General features: G+C 38.5%; 1 protein-coding gene across 1 annotated transcript; it reads right to left on the minus strand.

The window, feature by feature from the left end:
* Positions 1-415: 415 nt before the first annotated feature.
* LOC117297574 (exosome RNA helicase MTR4-like) lies at positions 416-23,968 on the minus strand. The gene is made up of 23 exons (XM_033780673.1): positions 23,839-23,968; positions 22,693-22,800; positions 22,040-22,169; positions 20,449-20,561; positions 19,531-19,705; positions 18,997-19,087; positions 18,324-18,448; positions 17,353-17,451; positions 16,376-16,484; positions 15,894-16,108; positions 13,563-13,775; positions 12,937-13,062; positions 12,351-12,501; positions 11,418-11,590; positions 10,202-10,402; positions 9,243-9,353; positions 7,260-7,352; positions 6,782-6,877; positions 5,939-6,102; positions 4,633-4,795; positions 3,772-3,934; positions 1,968-2,072; positions 416-1,378 (listed from the first exon to the last, which is right to left on the minus strand). Exons 1-23 carry the CDS (start codon positions 23,952-23,954, stop codon positions 1,326-1,328), a joined length of 3,093 nt encoding a protein of 1,030 aa, XP_033636564.1. The 5' UTR covers positions 23,955-23,968; the 3' UTR covers positions 416-1,325.
* Positions 23,969-24,379: the final 411 nt, after the last annotated feature.

Consider the following 24,379-nt stretch of genomic DNA (forward strand, 5'->3'; position numbering starts at 1 on the left):
AAAAAATCCTGCTAGGAATACACAATCTCAGAAGCGCTACTGCTGTAACAATTCTCAAATTAAAATTTTGAAAACTGAAACTCTTTACCTTTTTCAATGCTTTAAAAGTCTATTCGTCCTAAAAAAGTCGGCAAAGAAAAAGTTGGATTTTAATTTTCACAATTCCATAGAGCATTGAAAATATTCCATCAAAATACATTGTTGTACCTTTCCTTTATATATTTCAAAATTTTCCTAGCTGTTGCTGTTAAACACGTACAATTTTTTAAAATCATAATACTATGTTCAAGTGGTTAGATTGCAGGCCTTGCAATCACAAGATCATGGGTTCGAATCTGACCAAACTAATGGCTGATTTCACAATGACTAGAATAAGTATATTTTTTCACCGTGGTCCAGTGGTTAGACTGCAGGACTTGCAATCGCAAGGTCTTGGGTTCGAATCTGACCAAGCTAACCGCTGAGTTCACAGTTACTAGAATAAGTATTGCCATCTATTTACTGAATTGCCATATAATTTGCAAATAATAATCACTAATGTTTGTCTGAAAGAGACTGGCTGTTACTAGCTTAGCGAATATACCCCTTTGTGGTAGCTTTGCCCGAGTTCCATGTTGGGTAAATCGTCAAACAACAAACAAACAAACAAACAATGCCTTGACCTATAGCCTTCGTAAAAATGAAACCCTTTTTAAAAAAAAACCAGAATTTTAAAACGCTTTTACCTTTAGGAATAAAAGTGTTTATAACATACAATTTGACTGACACAGTAAAATGAAATGTTTTAAATAATATCATAACTTAAAAAGCTGGTAAATCATTACAATCAACTCTCACATGCAGGAACATAAACAATTCCTATTTTTCCATGGTGTCATCGCAGCCAACGCACATAGCTGCAGCCGAATTCGCTGTATTTGGACCAGCCTTAGATTAGGGAAGGCACTAAAAACTAACCTCTACAGCGGTTCAGAACTTTTCGTGTGCTCTCGGAACATTCCGGCCATGTCCTATGTCCGACAGTTTGGGGCTATGGCTACTAGTGGATTGCTGCGTCATCATGCGTTGAAATATGCACGTATTTAGCCTTAGCAAAAGTCGCAGCTGTAGCCAGCGATTGGGATACAGCCAGAGACAATGAGTAATATATGGAGCCAGCAGCCGATTTCACAAAACTTTATGGCTTATGGCGCAACTTACGCCATACATGTTGCGCAAGTGGACTTACGCAGTTGGTGAAATCGGCTGCTGGTCAAGGATTATGGTGTACCAAAGTTTGTTGGTCAACATGCTAAAAATTCAACATTATATCTGCAGAGTGTTGTTTACAGATAAAGACTAGCAGCAAATACAATGTCTCTCTTGATCTTCACAATACCTGGAGAGAAAAAAAAACAGGGGAAAAATTTAAGAAAATTGTCAATCTCGGAAAAAATGATACAAGTATGAAATTTGGCACACAGTCAGAGTAAGACATGAGAAAGATATTTCATTAGGCAAAAAGGGGTTTTTGCTTAAAGACACTGGACACTATTGGTAATTGTCAAAGACCAGTCTTCTCACTTAGCATATCTGAACATATGCATAAAATAACAAACCTGTGAAAATTTGAGCTTGATAGGTCGTCGAAGTTGCGAGACAATAATGAAAGAAAAAAACACCCTTGTCACACCAAGTTGTGTGCTTTCAGATGCTTGATTTCGAGACCTCAAAATCTAATTCTGAGGTCTGGAAATCAAATTCGTGGAAAATAACATCTTCTCGAAAACTACGTTACTTCAGAGGGAGCCGTTTCTCACAATGTTTTATATTACCAACCTCTCCCCATCACTCGTTACAAAGTAAGGTTTTATTCTAATAATTATTTTGAGTAAGTACTAATAGTTCCACTGCCTTTAATAAGGATATTTAGGCATTTCATTGGGCAAAAAGGTTTTTTGTTAAACATATTTAATGGAATCACTAACCTCTGGCAAACTTGTTTTCCAATTCCGTGTTTCCTATTGCTTTGGCTGCGTGGCACATTTCTCTCATCAGCTCCTCTAGTCTCCTCATGCAGCGGATTATACTTCCTGTCCAATCACATCAACATGAAACAAACAGTATTAGTACAGTGCACGAATCAGGTAACGTCTTGAAATAAGACTATACTTTTAATATTAGGCCTGGTCTGTTATCTATCCTACATTTAAATGTGATGTAATTCCACTGTCAATCAATGTTGACTTTTCAAAATTAACTGATTGAGTTTTTCTTTGAGAGTTTATGTTTGTACAAAATAGTTATGTGACTTAAGAATAAGAATTAACTATAACTAGTAAACTTGTGGGTATAACCATGTGTAATTATCTTCAAGCAGGCTTGATTTTGATTGGTCGGTCCATAGCAACAAGGAGTGTATCACACCCATATCACACCCTGCGTATTGTGTGTTCAAACTCCACATATTGCGCTTTTATAAGCTTTATGCAAACGTACAGCTTATAAGAAATTCATGTGTTATTCAAAAGTGGCAATCTGTGTCAAATTCTGATCGTCGCATGCATTGCTTGAAGTTTGCTTGAAGGTAAATTTAATATCACACACGCACTATTGACAATACGGACAAATATAGTGCATCTGCGTCCCATATCCGGCGCTATACTTTTCCGTATTCCACTCTCACTAGTGCGATAACTTATAATATCTTTTGGGAGGAGTATTGGTTCTGAAAAACGCTGTTGGTTTGGGTGTAACATTTCTTATAGTATACTGTGCTAGTTTCATGAGGACACTGTTTGAAACATCAAGACCAAACCAAATTCCATTCCTGCTAACACTCATTCCAAAAGAGCTTTCACCTGGTTGAACCGAAATAACTACTTCTCTTTATTTTAAACAACTTTACTTATTTTAACTTAATTGCATTTATAACGCCCTTTAGCACTGTTTCAAAGCGCTGAACTGTAAAAAAAAAAAATTTTTTAAAAAAACAACAACATTACAATACAGAAAAAAACCATGAGCAGAAATAGTAATGTGGTTTTCACATATTTTCAATTGAAAAATTTCAAGTCACATACATAATAACATTAATAATAAAAATAAAAATCATTTATAAAGCAACCTTATGCAAGGCCTGTAAGTGCTTTACAAAAATACACAAAACAGCAACTACATCTATAAGAAACACTCATGAAACATTTACAATTAGCAGACAAGCAATAAAATATTAAAAGTAGGAATTAAAACAGAGTTGATAAAATCACAAGAACGATGTTCATAAAAATATTATTCTTAATAGTATTTGTTTAGCAAAAAATATTCAAAATACAAACATGTACGTACAAAGTAAGAAATCTCATACATCAAAAACAGTCAAGATGAACGATAAATTGTACATTAAATGGCAAAGCATGGAATAAATATAAAGAGATACAGTAGGTAAGAATGAGATGTTGGAAGAGATGAGGAATGTTTGGAAGGGGAGCTGAAACAGTTCACATTGCTACGACTGGTACCCCACACACTTCTCGCTTAGCAAACATATTTACCAAGCAAAAATTATCTACTACCAGCTTTATGAAATTTGGCCATGGGTCCAACTCATAAAGCATATAAGTATAAAAACTCGCTAAGCACAGAAATATATTGCTTAGCAGAAACAGGTAATCAAAACGGTTTACATTGATGCAACTGGCACCCCACTCAATTCTTGCTTAACATAAATACTAACTAAGCAAAATTATCTGCTTAACAGCTTTATGAACTTGGCTCTGGTTTGGATCCTACCTTCAAACACGTCGGTCATCTTGCAGATCTCAGCAAACGTTGAGCCGTTAGCCCAGGCAAAGACGACGTCCATCATTTGAGGTTTGAAGGACTCTACGTAATCCTCTTCCTCTACTTGTAGCTTTGCCTCGACGCTCACCTTTGCGATTCTACGAGCAGAATCCTGAGAAGAGTAAAAGAAGACAAATTGACGAGAGCAGCGTTTAAACCTCAGACCTCTGAACAAAAGGCACTGGACACTATTGGTAATTACTCAAAACAGTTGTTAGCATAAAAAATTACTTGGTAACGAGCTATGGAGAGCTGTTAATAGTATAAAACATTGTGAGGAAAGGCTCCCTTTGAAGTTAACGCAGCTTTTGAGAAAGACGTAATTATTAAAAAACTTCAGACCTGCAGTCTTTTATTAGACATCTGAAAACAAACAAATTTTTGTGACAATGTTTTTTTTCTTCCTTGAATTATTCTCTGCAACATCGATGACCAATTTGCACAGAATTGTTATTTCATACATATGTTGGGATACCCTAAGTGAGAACGTTGCTCTTTGACAATTTCCAAAGATATCCAGCCGCCGATTTCACCAAACTTTTCCTAACTTACGATTAATCTTAAGACTTAGGACGAGTTCAGTTGCATATCCATAGACGTTAGGACGCATTGCACCCATCCTAAGTTAGCATGAGTTACTCATCTTAACTCGAGATAGGATTAATCCTAGTGCTTCGTGAAATCAGCTGTAGTGCCTAAAAAATTGCGAACTCCGGGTCAAGTTACAAAAAAGAAAAGGTAACTCGCAAAAACAGCTGGACAAAAAAATCACAAATCAAATCAAACCATTTTAGTACAATCTCTCCTTACCTGCATCTGTCTGAGGGGACCCGATAGCTGCTCCGATAGCCTGGGCGTGTTCTTAGATTTCTCCTCGAATACAAAGCAGCTAAGTAGTGCAACGATCTGCTCTGGTTTCAGGCTATTAAAGACGCCGTTGAAGATGAGCTCAGTGAGTAACAACTCGTCCCCGCTATGAAGGAAGACACGAAAATAAAATTCAAGATTGGTTTCGGAAAAAATTATTTATTAATTGATTTGTTTGCAAAAGTAGATAATGGCCTGACAATTCGACCCTAGCAGAGTCATTCTCAACAAAGGCTAAACGATAACACAACAAACATAAAGATGTAAACTAACTATAACTTCCTTGATTTGTTTCTTAGACATATTGCAGTAGACCAATCCATTAAGCTCTGCCCCATTGTGTATTGACCAATCACAACCCACTGCACAACCAAAAGTCTGAAATGCGTGCGCGTATGCTTGACGCGCACGGCAGAGTTGTGCAGAATGGCATTAGAGAGGCTCACATGTTCTTGATCACATGTGTGCCGTGGGCGGAGCCTAATGGATCTATTCAAGATGGTGGCCAAACCAAATTAGTTACAATTAAGGCAAAGGTTTTAATGGAATCCCAGGGGTCTTTCTCAAACCTGGGCTTGGGCTCCTTACAAGGTTACAAGGTTAACACATCACAAAAGCAGGGTGCTTGATACAATACGTGAACAAAAGCAATTAAAACTATATGCACAAAGAGTTACAGTAAACCATAGCAAATATGGTAAGAGTTTATATATCGTTCAAAACAAGATAGACTACACAAGAGCCAGTAAACAATCAAATAGCAAGGTTAAAACAGAGACAAAGGATATAACTCATCCCCAAAACAAATTACATATATATAGAGAGAGCAGGATTAATTAAAGTATCAAAAATAGTCTTTTTTTATATTAATATCATAAACATATCAGAAGATAATGACCATTCACAGCTTCCACCACACCCATCAAACCCTACCACACCCCAACCAACCCTACCACACCCCCTCATCCAACCCGCCTTAGCACACCCAACCCTAGCACACCCAACCCAACCCCACCCCATCCAAGCCCACCATACCACACCAAACCCAAGCAACACTGAACGTCAATGAGTAACGGATGCGTGAGCTACATTACCCTATCCAACCCAACCACACACCCAACCCAACCCAACCCCACTTCCTCCAACCCCACCCTAGCACACTCTACCTCATCCCACCCCGCTCTACCTCATCCCACCCCGCCCTACCACACCCCCACCCCACCCAACCCTCACCCACACCCAGTCTTACCTGCTAATCTCACAAGCAACTCGTCCTTTCATCTCGATGACATCTGCCACTGTGGCATACCCCAGTCTCCTTATAACTCTCTTTCTACACTTCAACTCCTCCAGCTGGATAACTGTCTTAGCACGTTTCAGTTCTCGCTTAGCAGCCTTCACCTCCGAAGCAATCTGTCAAGAATAACAAGACCACGACCATTAGGGCAGTATGTCCTTCAAGGGGCCGTAAAGCCGTTGGTCCCATGTGTTGTGTAACGCACTTAAAAGAACCCAGTGCAATAATATCGAAAAGAGAAGGGGGTTCCTCCGGTGTTCCTGGTTTGATTAGCAGCATACTGTGCCACAGCACCTTCTAAACCATTACATGGTGCTATGTAAAAGGAGTAGATCTCATATTTAAAACGCAGTCCCACATACCTTGCAGGAAACTACTGAATGTTAAAGCGGCTTGAGCGTCACGTAGTGCTGGATACGTGCGCTATATATGAAGCCACTATTATTATTATTATTACTATTATTAGAGCAGCGGCACATTAAAGGATTCGGGTACTTTTTCAAAATGTCCACAGATTTTACATTAAACTTACACGGTGTTGAAGATAATGACAGTAGAAAGCTTTTGAGAAATGAGTGAAACAAGTCAAAAAAATAATTTTTGTCTCAGTGAGACGATATTTATTTTAGCATGTAAAAACCCACTAACCAGTTATGATTTTTTTTCCGTTAAAACTTGACAACTAATGAGGCTGAAACTTCGTCAGGTAACTTATATTACATACATCTTTATTCACAGTGATGGGATTCTCGCCATTACCAAAAACTTGTTTATTTTACAAAACTAAGCCAATACCTTTGCTTTCTCTTCATACAGGCCGTACAAACGAGACAGTTCTGGACTCTTATGCAACGGATGGCTGTACATTCTCTCCTCGAAGGCTTCAACTTTCTGCAAAGAAATGTCAATCGGTAGAAGAGAAATTACTCAATGTTGAGATAGTCAAGCTGAAGAGTTTCAAGAAAGGCTAAGGGGTTTGCCCTTTAAAGTATTAAAGGCATTGGACACCTTTGGTAATTACTCAAAATAATTGTTAGCATAAAAAGGTACTTGATAACGGGCAATGGAGAGCTGTTTTTAGTATAAAACATTGTGAGAAACGGCTCGCTCTGAAGTAACATAGTTTTCGAGAAAGAAGTAATTTTTCACTCAAATATTTAAAGACTTCAGACCTGAAACCTTTTTCAGGCATCTGAAAGCACACAAAATTGTGCAACAAGGGTGTCTTTTCTTTCATTATTCTCCTGCGCGATTGAGGCAACGTCTACCCTACCTCAACGACCCTCTTTAAAACTTCATCCTTGATGCCCATGTCTTCGGTTGGATCCAACAGGGGAAGACTGTCTGGAAATCTTCTCTGTACCTCCTGAGAAATAACAAAGTCATAAGGAATTAATTGATTGAAATAATTTATTAATAATAATAACAATAATAATAATTAACCATATTAATATAGCGCATAACACATAACAATAATAACAAGTATAGTTGAATAATATCAAAGTGTTTACTCAAGGCCCTTAGCATATACATTTATACACAAAGAAGTTATGAATTCTGAGACTCAATTATGTAGCACCTTGTAAGGGTTTACAAGGTGCTACTGCGCATTCAGCAGCCACAGCCAGTATTCAAACATGTCCCTATGCGCTGTGGAGAAATTACAAACGTCGAAATACAAATACAAGATACGCAATGCACTGGGTATCAAACAAAAATGCATGAATTAAAAACGTTAAACAAGTGCGTCTTTGAAGCAACCTTAACCTTATTAATGTAATCAATATATTTCAAATATTTCGAACGAATGCGCAATAAGGTTGAGGCAGTGTGAGTGAAGCTGCGTTCACCCTATGACTTGGTCAAAACTGGTTGAATAACAAACAATTTTTTCTTAATAGAACGAAGATTTCTAGATGCTAAAACATCATCACTGCCAGAGGCCGAATTATAAGTACACTTTTTACAGATAAAATGATGTCCAAAAAGTCTACATAAAATATAAAATACACATCAAAAATACATTGTATAGAAAAAAATACATTCATCAAAAATAGATGCATATTGAATTTTCTATAAATACAAAATAGGAAACAGAAATTAATAATACAGGTATAACAGTATTTATCGATCAAAAGATCTTCAATCAAAAGTAATATCTCGCAGAAACAGTAAAAAATATTGAATAAAACATTAGTCAACAGTACAAGAACAACAATGTGAATTTCAAAATAACAACATATACTTATGAAAATTCCCGATCGTGATGGAAAAATGAGTCTTGAATGTCAATTTAACAATAGCCTAAATATGCACTGCAAGATTTCCTGTTGAACACACAAACATTTTAAATGCCTTCTCCTTAATAGTGATAGAGACAAAAAATCTGGCAAACTACAAACATTGTATCACATTAAAAGGCAGTGGACACTATTGGTAAATACTCAAATAATTATTAGCATAAAACCTCAATTGCTATTAACAAGCAATGGGGAGAGGCTGAAGTGACATAGTTTTCGAGAAAGAAGTAATTTTCTACAAATTTGATTTCGAGACCACAAGTTTAGATTTTAAGGTCTCGAAATCAAGCATCTGAAAGCAAACAACTTCGTGTGACAAGGGTGTTTTTTCTTTTTTCATTATTATCACGCAACTTTGATGACCAATTGAGCTCAAATTTTCAAAGGTTTGTTTTTTTATGCATATGTTGAGATACACCAAGTGAGAACACTCGTCTTTGACAATTACCAATGATGTCAAGTGTCTTTAACCTTGTTTGGCTGTACTTATTCAGAACGGAGTGCGAACAAGTTCAGTGTGATGGGGGCTTCAGCAATGTTTCTACTTAAAGCCATTGGACACTTTCGGTAAACAGTATTGTTCAAAGGCCCACACTTCGTGTATCATAACTTATATATAAAATAACAAACCAGTGAAAATTTAGGCTCAATTGGTCATCCCAGTCGGGAGAAAATAACGGGAAAACCCACCCTTGTTTCCGCACGTTTCGCCGTGTCATGACATGTGTTTAAAATAAATCCGTAATTCTCGCTATCGAAAATTGATAATTGTTTTAATGTTTTCTCAAAAAGTAAAGCATTTCATGGAATAATATTTCAAGAGAAGTCTTTCACCATTACCTTCTGTAAACCCTGTAAGTTATTTGTAAATCTGTGAACTTTTATTTTTGTTTCTGTTCCGAAAGGGTATAATGGCTTTAAACCATTCTCCCCTAGTACCCTATCTTATAACTTACCTGTATCGATTTGCCGACACTCTGTCTGTTATCTATCGGACGGAGATCTTTGGGTAAGTACAACCGGACACTACTCAGATGTGTGATTAAGTTCAACAGAACAGGAACGACCTTTCAGGAAAAAGCAGACATCGATTTCATAAGTCGCACATTTAGATAATATAGTCGGCACAAAAGTAGTTAATAGCCTGACGTTTCTTACCCTAGCAGAGTCTATCTCAAAGGCTGAATGACAACACAACAAACATCAACAGGTAAATAAATGTAACAAAAACAGTGAAGTTGAAACACATGAATAGAGAGAGTGAGAGTCAGGAAGCACACAGAAAAAGTAAGGGTAAACAAGGAATTGACCCCTTGCACGCACGTCACACGCGGCGACCGTGCCACGCTCACCATTTTGGTTTGCAATAGGTTTACGTGTTAACGGCGCACTTCACTGAATAACGCACAGTGACATTGCCCACCAATATGGCACGTGCAAGATTATTCTGATGACGTCAGGTGATTTGGGTCAATAGGGAGATGACAAGGAGGGTAAGTTTTTTGCAACAGCTAATTCTATTTCCTCATAATATCTTCACCTCAGAACTATGCGGCCACTAATTAATGGTAATTTCATATTTGCAATGATCAAAAGGTCATTTAATTAAAGAATGCATACAAAATTGAAAAAAAAAGCAGATCAAAATTAGCTAATGAATGTTTGACTTAGAAAAATTAATGTTTCTTTTTGCTTACCAGAATGACGTTACCAGCCAAAGTACCATGTCAAACGCACCATCTTTGACTGGTATCCTGGTTATTTGTGCTAAGCACAAAACTGGTAAGCAAAATTGCCTGCTTGAGCAGCTTTATGAAATTAAGCCCCGAGGTCATAATGTGGCAGTGCCTTGAGCGCAACTGAGTGACAGACCAGAGCGCTATAATTATCATTATTACAAATCTGATAAACTCACAGCCATTTCTCCCTTCTCTCCTTCCTTGGGTGGTTTGGCCGAATCCGTCACGGAGTTCTTGACACTCTCCTTTGAGCAATTTAAGAGAATCTCAGCGATGTAGACCAGAGAGTCATCTTTTGGGCTACTCATCTTCTGATTGGCCTTCTTACGGAAGTTGATGACGACACCCCATCCAAAATCATCATCTTCGTTCTTCACCTGCATTTTAATAATAATAATAATAATAATAATTGTTTTAATGTAGCTCTTTACACACCCGAAAGGCATCTCAAAGCGCTTCCAACATTATTACCCTTGATCATTGGGCCATTTATTTTATTCCTTAAACCATCTCAGCTCCCTGGGGAGTATACAGCCTGTGCAAAAAAATGTGCTACTCGACTAAATCAATCACAAGAACCAACTCTGTCCTCACAGGTTCCCATTTACCCCTAGGTGGAAAGAAGCAATTATAGTTAAGTGTCTTGCTCAGGGACACTAGTGTCACAACTGGGACTCGAACTCACACTCTGCTGAACAGAAACATCAGAGCTCGAGTTCGGTGCTCTTATCTGCTCGGCCAAGACATCCCATAAAACAAACAGGTTGATTGATCTGATTGTTGTTATAAATGATAAATAAAAATTCACAACATTCATAAGGCGTTTAATACGGTTGTTTCTGAGTGCCACTTAGCATTTTCCTGCAAGGTACGTGCGACTAGGTTTGAATTATGAGACCTACTCCATTTAGATAGCACTACTTGTTTACAAGGTGCTGTGGTGCAATATGCTGCCAATCAAACCAGGAACACCAGGCGAACCCCTTCTCTTTTCGATAGTGCACTGGGTTCATTTACATGCATAACACAACACATGGGACCAAGGGTTTTACGTCTCATCCAAAAGATGAAGCATCATGGTTAAGTGTCTTTCTCAAGGACACAGGTGTCATGACTAGGATTCCAACCCTCATTCTGCTGATCAGACACACCAGAGTTTGAGTCTGGTGCCACTAGGCCACGACAAGGGTATTGATTGGCTGTTAACAGTGACATCAACTATACATGAACATTCATTACCTGCACAAGTGTAAAGAAAGGGCAATGAGTGGTTGTTAACAGTGACGTCAACAGTGACATCACATACATGAATATTCATTATCTGAACAAGTGTAATGAAGGTCAATGATTGGCTGTTAACAGTGACATCACCTACAAATGAATATTCATTACCTGCACAAGTCTACCAGGTTGTAGAAACGGCAAGCAGTACTTGGGTTTGGTGATGAATGATTGAATCTCTCGGCCAAGCTTGTTGAGCTGTTGTCTGATCTTGTAGTACGCCTCCACGCTCTCCTCCTGTGGTATGTCCGTCTTGTTGTACTCATCTTCCAGTCTTTTTAACTCTGCAAGTCGGCAATCAAAATTTCAAATTAAGACTCAAGACTCAACGACTAAGGGAATAAAAGTGTAGCGACGAGTTCTTTCACAGCCGTTTAAAACAGGCAGAGGCGTTGCCGTGTGGGGCAACGACCCTGCAAGGTTTTAAATGGCCGTTAAAGAACGAGTCACTACTCTTTTATTCCCATTCATAAATGCCTTTTTGGTTAAAAGGCGTAATAAAGTAAGAAACTGTGTCAAACTTATCCGTTTCAGACGTGCTTGAGCTCTGTATGTACATGTACGACGACAGTGTGTTGCATTGTTATGACTGAGAAGCCTTTTTCCGACAGTCTTGGTGCAACACATTCTTGTTTTCCTTTCACAGCGAGGCCAGATCACTGACAGCGCCCGCATCGCCCGTAACAAGAAACGTCTTGCACCAAGACTAGCGCAGAGTATCCGCTCACAACCGGTTGTAATCACTGGTCATTACCAAAGGTTTAAACACCCCCACGTGATGAGCTCTCCACCAATAGGAATAGCGAAACTGTCTTAGGTATTTATGAACAGAGAATTAAGATTCAAAACTAAAAAATAAGATAGCTGAATCTGCTGGCTTAAAGGCACTGGACACCTTTTGGTAATTGTCCAAGACAGGTCTTCTCACTTGATGTGTGTCTCAACATGCATAAAATAACAAACCTGTGAAAATTTGAACTCAATTATTTATGGAAGTTGCAGAGAATGATGAACGAATGAGGTCAGACATGAATTGGTACTCACTGTCAAATAGCTCTGGTATAACAGCATAGTTCTGGAATTGGTAAAATGACTTCTCCAGCATGTACTCTGGGTTGATGCCTTCAACCCTGAGGAGGTTCAGCACCATGTTGTAGGTCAGATGGAATGCACTGTTCAATGGATCTGGAAGACCCTGGAAGAAAAGATTCAGACAAAGAAATTACGATTTAAAAACTTCCATTTTAAAGGGTTTCGATACCCTTTTTAGATCCAGTCTTTGGCAATGACATTATTCCCTACTCACTTTGAATGAAGATGTATGTAATATAATTATTTGAGAAAATAAGTATTTGAGAAAAAGTGAGAATCACACAGCAATGTTTTCAGGAAATAATGCTAAAATAATTTTGTCTCCTGGAAAAAAATATTTTTGTGTAGTTGCTTTACTCATTTCTCAAAAACAACAGCACTTCAGCAAGTAATTTTTTAAAGGACGCCCCCTACCTTTCATTAAGTTTAATATAAATCTGTGGACATTTGTGTTTTGTGTCGTACAAAAAGTACCCAAACCCCTTTAAAAACAACCAAAAATATTTTGAGAACAGTTGAAATGAAATCTTGGCCGTACCTGAAGGATGGTCTTGCCTACTCCAGGACTCATCTTTTCATCTATCATTAAGATGACAATGCCTTTGTCATCCAAGCCACGCCTACCGGCACGCCCACTCATCTGGATGTACTCACCGGACGAGAGCTGTAGATTATTATTATTATCATTATTTTTTTATATTTTTTTTATTTTTTTAATTTTTTTATTATTTAAACAAAATCAAAGGTTATGGCCAGAGGCCGAATTTATTTTAAATGACAATAGAACAAACAGTATGTTAAAAAAATATATTAGATGCACAAAAGCAATGAAAGACCTACTCCAAAATCAAGGAACATCAAGAAGTAACAATACTTACTATTATACACAAACAAAATAAAAAAATTAAAAACACAGAAATGACACCAATAAAAGAATGGAAAGCAAGTGCATGACAATGGACCATACAAAAGTAAGTATACAAAAATAAAAAAAGGGAAAAAAAGAGTTTAGGCTCTAAGAGTGAGGTACATACAGGATAGCACTTTTACCATATCTATCAGAGTGACACAGAATGAGATTTGTGATTTTTTAAAACCAATTACTAAAGCCGTTTGAAGAGGGGTTAAGCACTGCTTGAAAACCCAAATAATGAGTGAACCTACCCATCTGAATCCTTTGCCGTCAAACTTGCGAGCGTTTGTAAAGACGACTGTTCTAGCCGGCATGTTAAGTCCCATGGCAAACGTCTCGGTAGCAAACAGCGCCTTGATCAGCCCCTCACCGAATAGAATCTCGATAGTCTCCTTCAAGATGGGAAGGAGACCGGAATGATGGATACCAATCCCTCGCTTCAGCAGAGGCAGAACATTTTCAACCTGAAAAATAAATACTAATATGTGACCCGCTCTAACGAAATGAGGATTGTCTAGTGAATTTCACATTTGCATATTTCATAATATTCCAAACAAGCAAATCTTAATATTTTAAATGAAATAAAAATCAAGATCATACGACCTTCCTGTCTGAACCAATGTGGAATTTTCGACGCCCTTGACGCTTAATTTTACGACCCGTTTTGGAAAACACAAACTCCATAAAAATTAATTTGAAAAAACGCGACGTCTCACACACTCATTAAAATAATATTAATATTTTTGTTTACGATAATGAAAACATCAATTTTTAACCCCCCGTAGTCAGGCAAACAAAATTACCAAAATGAACAAACAACTCAACGAGAAGTTAGATTATAATGTGTAGACAATTTCACCAATAAGTTTGACAATGTTTACCTGAAATTTTAGAGCAATTTGCGTTGATATTTCCAACTTGAAATGCGAGTTTTGTTCCGTCAAGTCAAAACATTGTAAAGACAGCTGTCACTCAGCGCATAGCATCAACCCCCACGGGTATACTCGGCTTGAAGACCCGGGAACATTCGCAATTTCCCTGTGCATGTTTCTCATGATTTTAGCGAAATTTCTTACCCAGCATGAAGTTTAACTGAAAGATTATTCCTTTAACATTCAGAATTATTTTGGTTTGGAACAATTCAACCTTGAAAAACCACAAAACAATGATGGAAATTAGACACTGTTTTCCCAACGTTCGATAAACATTCCACTGTTCCATACGTCGTACGTGTAGCAAAGTTTGTGCATGGTACCCGCGCAGTGTTCGTGTGTACATTGTCGTATTACCAGCGCTGCAACTAGCTATGGCAACAAGACCGGGTCGGGTGATCGGACTCTCACGCTGCATGGATAAACAACGCCTCGGTCTGTGAGCCATACTAAATCTCGCGACGCGGATTTATGAATGAGAGATGTCGTCGCTGATAAAACAGGGTTTGCCTTTGGTGACCTTTGAACCCCTTTCAGTGTTGACACATGTTTTTGGTGGCTATATTTAGACACCTCTAATCTTTGGCTTTCCAATGGTACTCTTGGTGGCGCTATGCAAGTTGTGTGAAAAGTTCGCCAAATTTGGTGTTTTCAATGAATGTTCGCTGTCTGTCCCGTGGGATTTGGAACATTTTTGGATAATTACGTCAAGAACATGGCTCAGAAATCGTCTGTTTTTACATCTTTAGTAATCTTTTGACGAAAAGGTAAGACCATAGTAAGTTTAATCAAGATTTAGGCAACCTAAAAGTGTAGTAATAAAAAAATTAAAAAATTCAATATTTTTCATTAATTGTTTGTTATGATTATGTTCGGTGTCAAATTACACGAAATGAAACTTTACTAGACATTCCTCATTCCGTCAGAGCGGGTCACATATTATTAAATCCAAAAGTTCCAAGAACTTGCCAAGAAACTTGTTCTCTGCTGACCAAGAGGGTTTTCCAGACCATCCGGTTTTCCTCCCTCGGGATAAATCAAACACTTTCGATCTTAGCCGTGCTCCGTGGTCATAATAGGTTGATGTGGCTGGCAGCCAAAGACGCCCTTGCATGCCAGCTCCTCGAACACATTGCAGCCGCATCCTTCGCAATTCAGCTCTTAGCTGTGAGTAAGGATGATTTTCCCCCAAAATTATTAATATTATTATTATCTGTGCCACAATTTCTACGATGCCCAGCCCTTGTGAAGCAGTGCTGCGTTGAAGACCCGATGGCCGCAAACAAGAAGGCTATGAGATTCGCACAATCCTGGCCAAACATATTTGTGGGAGTGTCGTGGCCGAGCGGTTAAGAGCACCGAATTCAAACTCTGGTGTTTCTGATCAGCAGAGGGTGGGTTCGAATCTCCAGCCGTGACACTTGTGTCCTTAAGCAAGACACTTAACCATTGATTCGTCCTTCGGATGGGACGTAAAGCCGTTGGTCCCATGTGTTGTGTAAACGCATACAAAAGAACCCAGTGCACTTATCGAAAATAGAAGGGGTTCGCCCCGATGTTCCTGGCTGGATATTGAGCCACAGCACCTTGTAAACCATTACATGGTGCTTAAGGATTAGGTCTTATATCTCAAAAATTCAATCAACCTACCTGTGGTAATTTCTTGTCCTCGTCCGACAGGCAGTCGATGGCATTATTGAAGACCTCCGTGACAAGTTTCTTCTCTTCCTGCGTGCTATTGAAGTCTAGCTTGGACATCTGCATGGCGTACGCCTCGCATTCCTTCTTACTGAAGCTGAAGACGATGACGGGCTGGAACATGCGTTCCATGATCATCTTCACAATCTTGAAGATGTTGGAGGGACCTGAGGAAGAAATTTGAATTGGCAGACAGCCAGGTGTTATTCAAACTTCTACATTGACCAATCGGATTTGATACAGAGCCAACCTGCAACCAATCATACAGTTGTAAGTGGCGTGGCCAACCAGAGCACGCTATGTGCAATCGCCTTGAACGAAACTTTAAAACTTTCTCACAACTATAAAAACACAAATTTAAATTAAAACAAATTGACCTGGCATATTTAAGATAGCAGATTGGGAAAATAAATATGAAGAGGTCACTGTTCTACCTTTTGTTCCTCCTTTCCGTCCTTTGTTCATTGCATCTCCCTTGGCCGCATCACCAGCGTCTCTCAAGACAGACATCGCTGAGTTGAAGTTATCTTGCCGAAATTCTCCCTGAACACGATAAAGAACATGAGATACAGTGAATAAATAAAACAAAAAAAAGCTGTGATCACCCCAACAGTGTCGCGATCAAGAAACCTGAAGTAACAGAGTGTGATGATTTTAGTTTGCGAGAGGGTTGATATACTTGGATCGAATTCTGCAAGTAGATTGGTGGGAAGCCATGGACTGCGTGATTAATGATTACTCGTTATTTTCCTATTTCTGTGACATCACTCTATTCATGAAAATGTGGATTATTATTATGAATCTACACTCAACAAATGAATCTACACCTACTTGATAGATTCGTTAGGAATCTACACGTCACTGTAGACTCGTTATGAATCTACCATTAACTGTATATTTGTTGTGAATGTACACTTCACTGTAGTTTCATAGCGAATCTACAAGTTCAACTTGAAAATGACTTTCCTTCCAATTTGAAAGATAACATGATGTGCAAAAAAAAAAAAAAAAAAAAAACAGAAAACAGAAAACATGTTATGTTTCAATTTACAAAAAACATTTTCCAGTAAAAAATTCACTATAGTAACACAATGGTAAACTGAGCAAACTGACCTTGTACTTGATAATGTTGCAAGCACTATAAAGTATGATTTTGTATAAGAACATCGTACTACAAGTGAATGATGACTAGTAGTTTAGAATTGACTACGAGTATGTAGGGCATGAGTAATCCAACGAGTCCACACTTATTATTGAGAAATCTAATGCATTGAAACTGTAACATTATCAATGGGGGAAAGTAGTTTGAATCAGAGAATATAATTAAAAGTGTAGATTCATGGATAGAATGTACGAGTCGAACGAATCTACACTTTCTCATCCATTCTCCTGAACTGAATTTGGTTCAAACCTTTTCATCAACGACTAAGTGGAGACCATCACCGCCAGAAGGAAAGATGTAATGCTGCAAGGGTACCGGTCTGTACTCTGTGTAGACGACATGGCATGGCTACCAGGGGAGAACAAATAATAGTTCGTTTTTGTAAGGAATAAAACTGACTATCTAAAGGCGACAGGCGCGATTCTTACACCGGACGACAGGCCCGAGTCCAGTCATTTTAGTGTCAGGCCTGCAAACTTTTGACCTGACAAATCCAACGGCCTTGCATTTTTGAATTGAGTAACAGTAAAACAAACTATGTTCAAATGATGACTTTGGGTCTGATAAAGTACACTTAAAGCCACTGGACACCTTTGGTAAATGTCAAAGACCAGACTTCTTAATTAGTGTGAAAATTTTAACTCAACTGGTCGTCATAGTTGCGAGAGAATAATGGAAGGATTTTTTGGGTTGAACAAAGAATTGATTAGAGTGGGATTCGAACCAACGACCTCCTGATTAACGTGCCGGCGCTCTACCAACTGAGCTTTCTAGCCCTATATTGGCGGTGTCCCTATTTTGTCAATATCTATGTTCGGGGGTGCCGAATAATGGAAGAATAAAATACCATTGTCGCACAAGTTGTATGCTTTCAGATGCTTGAATTCGAGACCTCAGCGGAGTTCTTGAATTCAATTTAAAAAAATTAGTGAGAAATTACTTCTTTCTCAAAAACTCCATACTTCAGAGGGAGCCGTTTCTCACAATGTTTTATACTATCAACAGCTCTCCATTGCTTGTTACCAAGTAAGTTTTTATGCTAACAATTATTCCGAGTAATTACCCATACTATCCAGTGCCTTTAATACCAGTCACAAATTGTACACGTGACATGTCAGTTTGGCTGATAACCTAATTATGGTAAGCAAAATTTGTGTTGCTAAGCTTCTTGTTGTGCATAAGTAGCTCTTTGAAACTGCAACTTTGTTGTGTGTACTGACCTGTTTATGAAGATGACATATCCACTCAGCAAATTGCCTGGCATTGGGTATTGTAGCGGACAGGAAAACATAGTGAACGTTGTCGGGGAGAAGTATAATAGTCTCTTCCCATACCACTCCTCTGTCTGTTAGAAAATATACAAGGAAAAAAAAGGTTTAAACAAATTATATTTAAATTTTACCCGGTCAGTTTCCCTTGTGGTTTATATTGATATCATATCTGAAACAAAAGTCGCATTCCCTTAAGGTGATCCCCTGACTACCACTTCCCAGGTTGTATCACAATTTGGGCGTGATCCCCGGCTACACGTCAGTTAACGGTTGTATGGCTTCTGACTGGCACCCCTGAACAAACACATTGACAAAATAGGGACACTGCTAATTTAATAGCTCAGTTGGTAGAGCGCCAGGACATTAATCCGGAGGTCGTTGGTTTGAATCCCACTCTAGTCAATTCTTTGTTCAACCCAAAAAATCGATATTATCAACACTACTTGAAGAGAGATATTCACACGGTGTTACCGCAAACCCCTTAGTTATACTTCTACCATGCAAAGTTTCAAATCCTGCTTACAACATATCGTAGAAAGTTCCCCGTTGCGAGTACAAAAGAGGGATAAACGTAGGTCAATTGTAACCTGCGCCTTAAGGGACCCTGGTTTATTCTACTCACTTTTGTCTCTCATGTAGTGTATTTCATCAAATACAACCCAAGCCACCTCCCTCATGATCTCTGAGCCTCGATACAACATACTCCTCAGAATCTAAAAGGCAAAGTTTCAAACAATAAGGTCAGTATTGCAACAGAGCAGAAGTAGTAGTCCCGGCGGATTTTCTACCTCCTGCAGGGCAGTTATTTTCAGAGCTGAGAAGTCTCCCGAATTCAGAAAAGCCACTCCGCGATAGTACAATATAAAGCAAGACAAGCTCTCAAAAGAACATTTAATATACCTGGCAAGATACTCACATGGCGTTACCACGAACCCAATTTATGTTGATACCTCACCATGCTACATGTATGTCTATAACGACCTCCTAGTTCTGCTAATTATCTACTGCCACTGAGTAGGTTGGGGTAACCAGGGGAATTTCAACCACTGCTTAGTGGACCGAGGGACTTCCCAAAATTGTTGTCAGTTTAGTGTCTACTTTTAGTTTGAAAACATTTTAAAATGAGTTGGTATTCAGAAACAACTGGCGCACTGACCTCTGTTGTCATGATGAGGCAACTAGCAGTGGGGTTTATCGTCACATCTCCCGTCATCAAGCCGACATCTTGAAACTCCTCGTATAACTCACGATATTTCTGGTTACTCAGAGCTTTGATCGGTGTAGTGTAGATGACTCTCTGTTTATCCCGCAAAGACATTGCAATAGCGTATCTGTATAATAATAACAATAACTGGATTTATATAGTGCCAAACTATGTTAAGGAGAATGGATGAGAAAGTGTAGATTCATGGATAGAATGTACGAGCCGAAGGCTATCCTCTGACTTAAACTATTTCCCCAAAACTTTGTACTTTGTCAAATGATGTTTGGTCACATTTTTAATAGTTTGAAAAATTTATAATCATATTTTGATTGTGCTTGCAACATTGCCGAGTACCATGTTTTGATCAGTTTACAATTAGGTTTTCGGAAATTGAAGTATAACATGTTTTTGGTTGTGTTTTGTGTATTATCTTTCAATTTGGAAAGACAGAAATTTAAAATTGAGCTATCACTTTAGTTTGTAATGAGTGTACAGTTAAGTGTAGATTCAGGAAACTAGTCTACACTTTTATTCATAGAACGCCGTCACAGAAAAAGTTTAACTAAGAAGAATCTATTTTGATGGATTCAACAGTATATTGTGATAGTGCCTAATAGTGTACCATGTTTTGATCAATTTACAATTATGTTTTCAGCTGTGTTTTGCACTGTTATCTATGAATTTGGATAGACAGTCATTTCAAGTTGAAATGTATCGAATCTACATGTAAGTATAGATTCATTACGGGACTTACGATTCCATAGTCAAGTGTAGATTCATAAAAATAATCCACATTTTTATCAAATGAGTGAAGTTACAAAAATAGTTTAACAAAGGAGAATATATTTTGATGGATTCAAGAGTACTCACTCAGCTACGACGGTTTTTCCCGCCGATGTATGAGCTGAGACAAGGACCGACTGTTGGTTCTCCAGACATTTTAAAGCTTCTCGTTGAAAAGGATCCAGGATAAATGGATACTCCTAAACAAAAAATACAATTAGTTTTAAGAATCATATGCAAGAGGCTCAATACAAATAAAAAACAAGTTATTTTAGTATACACTCAACAAAGGATGTTTAAAGGCAGTGGACACTATTGGTAATTACTCAAAATAATTATTAGCATAAAACCTTTCTTGCTTACGAGTAATGGGGAGAGGTTGATAGTATAAAACATTGTGAGAAACAGCTCCCTCTAAAGTGACATAGTTTTTGAGAAAGAAGTAATTTTCCACGAATTTGATTTCGAGACCTCAATTTAGAATTTGAGGTCTCAAAATCAAGCATCTGAAAGCACACAACTTCGTATGACCATGGTGCCACACGGGTGTTTTTTCTTCTTACATTAACATCTCGCAACTTCGACGACCGATTGAGCTAAAATTTTCACAGGTTTGTTATTTTCTGCATATGTTGAGATACAGCAACTGTGAAGACTAGTCTTTGACAATTACCAATAGTATCCAGTGTCTTTAAGTTTGATTGTAAAAGACTTGAGTGTAAGAGTCTTCTTGAGATCCAGAACCTTACGAAGATTATGCCAATCACCCCGATCTCAAAAAGTTATCAAGTCGAGGTATGATCGCCGCAAAATCAAGCAATTTTGCAAATTGAAGACTCCGCCCAACTTTATTGATACGACTTTTCCCCGCTCATTGTTGGCTATGACCCAGCTACGCTTATTTTGAACATGTTCAAAATAAGCGTGGGGAATCCGAGAGCGTGCAGCTTCCCGACCTGGGAGATCCCACCCCATCCAAACCACGCTCATGGAGATCCTCCAACGTTTGGCCCACAATTGGCCACGCTCTCGGCCACTTTTCCAACAAAGTAGAAGCGGCGTCTATGTGTGAACAGAGTATAAGATTGTTCCAGAAAATAAAACCCTGTGTCACAATGCTGTTTCTTTTTTTAATTATGTTTGATTAAAACTAGTGTAAGAATCCCCCTTTGACGCAGCGCGAGTACCATTTATGAACCAATGAACACGAAGTACAAAGATCATTGTTATACCTCTGTACAAATTGTGAAGTTTGATTGGTCGAGAACCAATCATGTGCCGTGCAACAAATACGCATGTTACATGGCTTACTCGACGGGCCGGGTTACATGAAAAGTGATGTACTTTATCGTTCCCAGTGTTGGTGGATTTCCAGCGCTGCGTATGAAACAACCAATGGTTAGAGGGAATTGTTTCTTGTTCGTCTGCTTATTAAACAATGATTAGTCCGTCGTAATTATGTTTGAAGATGGCAACAGAACTTTGAGAAGAGGAATAATAATGTTACCAAGGTATAACAAAACAATTGTTGCACGCTGTGACTGGGGTTCATGGGTTTTGTAAACCCTCGAGGGAAAATGGCACCCTCGGCTTCGCCTCGGGTGCCATTTTACCCCTCAGTGTACAAAACGCCATGGACCCCGTCACAGCGTGCAACAATTGTAAACTGAATTCCTACCTTAGCAGCCTTGTTTCCTGTTGGTTTGAGCGGGATGTATTCCTCATCGTGTGGTATGGCAACCTCATGATTGCATCCGTCAGGGGATTCCACTGTCATACTACGGACTTGGGGTAAGATCTCCGCCAGACTAGAAGGTTAGGTAATAATAAAATAATAATGATAATAACCAGTTTTTATATTGTGCTTTTCACACCCGAAGGGCGTCTCAAAGCGCTTCCATCATTATTACCCCTGGTCACTGGGCCATTTAATTCATTCCTTAAAAACCATCTCAGCTCCCTGGGGAGTATACAATGGCAGCAAAAATATTGAATAATAATAATAATAGTATTATTAGTGGCTTTTTATGTAGCACTCGTATCTGTTATTCAGTGACACTCGTGACGCTTTAACTTTCAGTATTTTCCTGCAAGGTTTCTGGGACTTCCTTTTTCATTAGTGCCCTGGTCATTGGGCCGATAACATTCCTTCAATTTTTCTTAGCTCCCTTGGGAGTATACAACCTGGACAACCGAACCCACACTCTGAACTTGAACTTGATGCTGTAAACCACGCGACAATCACACCCTATGAATATTCATACATCATTGATATGAAAACCACAAATATAACGAAAGCCATTGTGAGAGTGGACTTGTTTCTGGACTCACTTGAGTTCATCAGCTGTTAGAGCCAGCTTGGGCTTCTTTCCTGTGGAATAGTCGGGAACTTCATGATCTTCTGACTGGGGGCGTTTCCTTTCTTGATCTCCGACCGAACTAAAGAAAAAATAAAATAATTGTTAATAAATTGTTTGAAGCTTTGCATGGTGTGGATAAAAAGAAACTATAAATAAATAGGTAACTTGCGGGTACAACTATGTGTAAATTACAGAGATAGTTACAGTAATTATCTCTTATGTGTGACTGTTGGCTCTCAGAAGAGCCGGTGTGGTCTAAACGTTTCGAACAGTATACTCTAAGCTCGTCTGCAGGAAAACAAGCAGAGTATTCGTTTCGAAATGTCCATACTGTTTCTTAAAAACTAAGCTACTTCAGAGAGAGTAGTTTCTCACAATGTTTTATACTAGTGAAATCCCATCATTCATATGCATAAAATAACAAACCTGTGAAAATTTTGACTTAATTGGTCATTGAAGTCGCAAGAAAACAATGAAAGAAAAGGCACCCTTGCTGCACTTTAAAATGTGTGTGCTTTCAGATGCATATGAAAGGCTTCTTAGGCCTGGTTGAACTGAAGTCTTTTAATTTTTGTTTTACTATTTGATTTTGAGTGAGAAATTACCTCTTTCTCAAAAACTCTGACACTTCACTCACCAAAGCTGATGGAGCCGTTTCTCAAGCTATGGCTTGGTATGTATTTTGCTCTTTTTTTCGGGGCCGGTTAGTACGCGCGTGTGAACGAGTGGGGAGGCATGTGTGTTCGCACACGCATGTCACTGAGACAGTGACAGACTACCTAAACATGCCAAAATACTGAAATTGAACACATCAGTCACACAATTCAGAAAACTTTTCCGTATTTTTTTTTAAAAACTACGTTACTTCAGACTAGAGGGAGCCGTTTCTCCTAATGTTTTATACTATCAACAGCTCCCCATTACCCGTTACCAAGTAAGGTTTTATGGTAATAATTATTTTGAGTAATTACCACTGCCTTTAAAACAATTGTAATTTCTCACTAAATAGATGCTACACAATTTGCAATACAATTGAGTTACGTACAACAAGTCAGCACAAATACACAACGAAAACGAACACAATTTGGAGCATTAATTACAACAGATCAAATCGAACCTTAATTCTCGTCCATCAGAAGACTCTTGTGTGTGCCCCTTCTGCTTTTTTGACTTTTTATCGTCAGCATTATCGTCGAAAACTGAGAAAAGATCACCTCCAAATGCGCCTGCCATCGTTAAAACTTCAACAGAACACACGTGTGTGCAATTTCCCATATGCGCATAGTCTTGGGCCCAAGGTGTCAGTGATTGCGATAGAGCGCCCTCTTACAACAATTAGCACAGTTCACTGTCCATGATAAATCACTGACGTCTTGGGCCAAGACTAACTAGCACAATGGTGAAAAACAAAATCCCCTACAATTATTTTTCCGCAGTTTCGAAAATGTTCCGTTCCTCCTTGCTAGGTACTTTTCGAAACCACGGCTTCGGCTTTGGATTCGGTTTCAGGCTCCATCCTCGTCTGATGCCCTGATCTGAGCACGTAATCAAAACAAGCTAGCTAGCCTGAGCTCAGCATACACTTATTGGCAGTGGGTTTTGGACGTAATATTTTCCTCTTAAATCCATCATTTTTTTCGTGAAATAATGTAGCTCTC

This window comes from Asterias rubens, chromosome 12, assembly GCF_902459465.1.
Source record: "Asterias rubens chromosome 12, eAstRub1.3, whole genome shotgun sequence".
Taxonomy (NCBI): Eukaryota; Metazoa; Echinodermata; class Asteroidea; order Forcipulatida; family Asteriidae; genus Asterias; species Asterias rubens.

What these genes read in the sequence shown, in the direction of transcription:
- LOC117297574 (XM_033780673.1), bottom strand. Translation starts at nt 23,954, where the DNA reads ATGGCAGGCGCATTTGGAGGTGATCTTTTCTCAGTTTTCGACGATAAT. An exon ending in CTAACAGCTGATGAACTCAA is followed by an intron (nt 22,170 to 22,692) that starts GTGAGTCCAGAA and finishes CTAACCTTCTAG; the next exon opens with TCTGGCGGAGATCTTACCCC. An exon ending in GGAAAAACCGTCGTAGCTGA is followed by an intron (nt 19,706 to 20,448) that starts GTGAGTACTCTT and finishes ATTATTATACAG; the next exon opens with ATACGCTATTGCAATGTCTT.